This window comes from Physeter macrocephalus, chromosome 3 (assembly GCF_002837175.3).
Source record: "Physeter macrocephalus isolate SW-GA chromosome 3, ASM283717v5, whole genome shotgun sequence".
Taxonomy (NCBI): domain Eukaryota; kingdom Metazoa; phylum Chordata; class Mammalia; order Artiodactyla; family Physeteridae; genus Physeter; species Physeter macrocephalus.
This window is the reverse complement of record NC_041216.1, coordinates 7,892,018-7,893,523: the sequence shown is the minus strand read 5'-3', so window position 1 is coordinate 7,893,523 and position 1,506 is coordinate 7,892,018. Positions and strand designations below refer to the sequence as shown.

At 56.7% G+C, this 1,506-nt stretch overlaps 1 protein-coding gene across 7 annotated transcripts in view; it reads left to right on the top strand.

Annotated features, from left to right (window-relative positions):
• Window positions 1-361: 361 nt before the first annotated feature.
• Window positions 362-1,506, top strand: part of ZMYM4 (zinc finger MYM-type containing 4) — a 207,923-nt gene continuing 206,778 nt past the window's right edge. For 4 of the 7 annotated variants that reach the window (XM_055083008.1, XM_055082992.1, XM_055082999.1 and 1 more), the window contains exon 1: window positions 362-727. In XM_055083008.1, coding sequence (XP_054938983.1) covers window positions 680-727 — 48 coding nt within the window. In that variant the 5' untranslated portion in view covers window positions 362-679. Of the gene's footprint in view, window positions 728-898; window positions 905-1,506 lie in introns of those variants that run through there. The other 3 variants (XM_055082993.1, XM_028486441.2, XM_055083005.1) reach the window with 3 other exon arrangements.

The window sequence follows — 1,506 nt, the reverse complement described above, 5'->3', positions numbered from 1 at the left end:
CAGAGGTCCACTGTGAACTTCAGCTCACCACCATCTTCCCCTTACAATGGTATCTCTGCAGTCAGATGTAAGATGGTGATCTGGACCCCTCACTGACATTTCACCCAATACTCCAGATAGCCCTTTTACTAATTTCTTTCATTCCTCCTTCATCACTGCGTCATGGTCCCTTTAAGGAAGCGGCCATAGTTGAGTAGTGGGAGCAGCTGCTGGCTGCAAAAAGACTTGCAGGATTTGGCCTACCCTGGGCCACTCAACGCGCAAGCTCGGGACCGGGGGCTTGGTGGGAAAGGAAGGAGGGGCTTAGGGTGCGCCTGCGCATCAAGGGCGCGCGCAAGGGGCTGGTTTGGTGATCCCTTTAAGAAACCGCAGGCGGAGGAATTTCTCTGAGAGAAAATAATCCTACTCACGGGGCCCCTTGGAGGCCATTAACCCCCCGAGTCCCGGCCCCCCCCTTTCCCGGGCAGGCCCTACAGCCTACGCGCGCACCCGTGGGAGCTCAAGATCTCCGACCCGGCGCGCGGCATCCGCCCCCTCCCCACTCTAAGCGCCAGGCTCGGCCAGGTCCGGGGAAGCTGCCGCGAGGCGGCCGTGCCTGCAGTGTGGGCGGGGGCCGGGGGCCCGAGAGGTTCCGCCGCCACAGCGCTGGGAGCCGCAGTGGTTCTGAGCGGGGCTCAACATGGCGGAGAGAGAGGTGGAGTCCAGCCCCCGAAAGAGGGTAGGTGAGGTGAGGCAGAACTCGGGTGGCGGGCGGCGGGGGGCGGGGCGGGGGCCGCGTCCCGGGGCCGGGAATGGGCCATGCGTAGGCTCGTGGAGGGGTCGCCGAGGCCCGGTTGGGGAAAGGTTGCGGGCAGGACTGAGGCAACCTTGGGTCTGGAGCGCGCTTAGAGTGGTCCTTCGGCAGGTGGGACAAAGATTTGCTGCTGGTTGGGAGGGGGAGGGGCGGGGGCTGTTGTTTGTGTTTTTTTATTTTTCCAACACTGGGGGTGGGTTATTTGGGCCAGGGGAGGGAAGGTGTCAGATAATTAAGTGCATCTTTGGTGCACCAGAGTCTGGAAGTTTAACAGGAGGGAGGTCAGCTGGGGGTGGTGGTGGCGGGAATGAGTGGTGGAGGGGTCTTTGGTGATAGCATCGCGAATTCATTTTCCTGCCTCCTTTCCCATCCCCCCCAACCGTTATCAAGACCAAGGTGGAGGTGGTGCTCTTACCTGAGAAGAAGTGGGGTCGTTGGCATGCCCTGATGTATGAGAAAGATTTTGGCAGCTATGAATGTCATTTTCTAGTCTAGCCCCTTTACCAACATTTAAGAACGTGGAAGAGTGTGACAAGTTTTGTCATATCAAGGATGTACCCAAGCAACCTGCAGAGGCGAAGCCAATTCTACATAGTTGTTGAGTGCCTTTTAAAGTTTGTCTTGAAACTTTTCTTATTTAATTCTGAGTGATTTTTTTTTTCAGATGGAGAATAATACAGTACTGTCGATTGAGCAGTATATTTAGATATTCT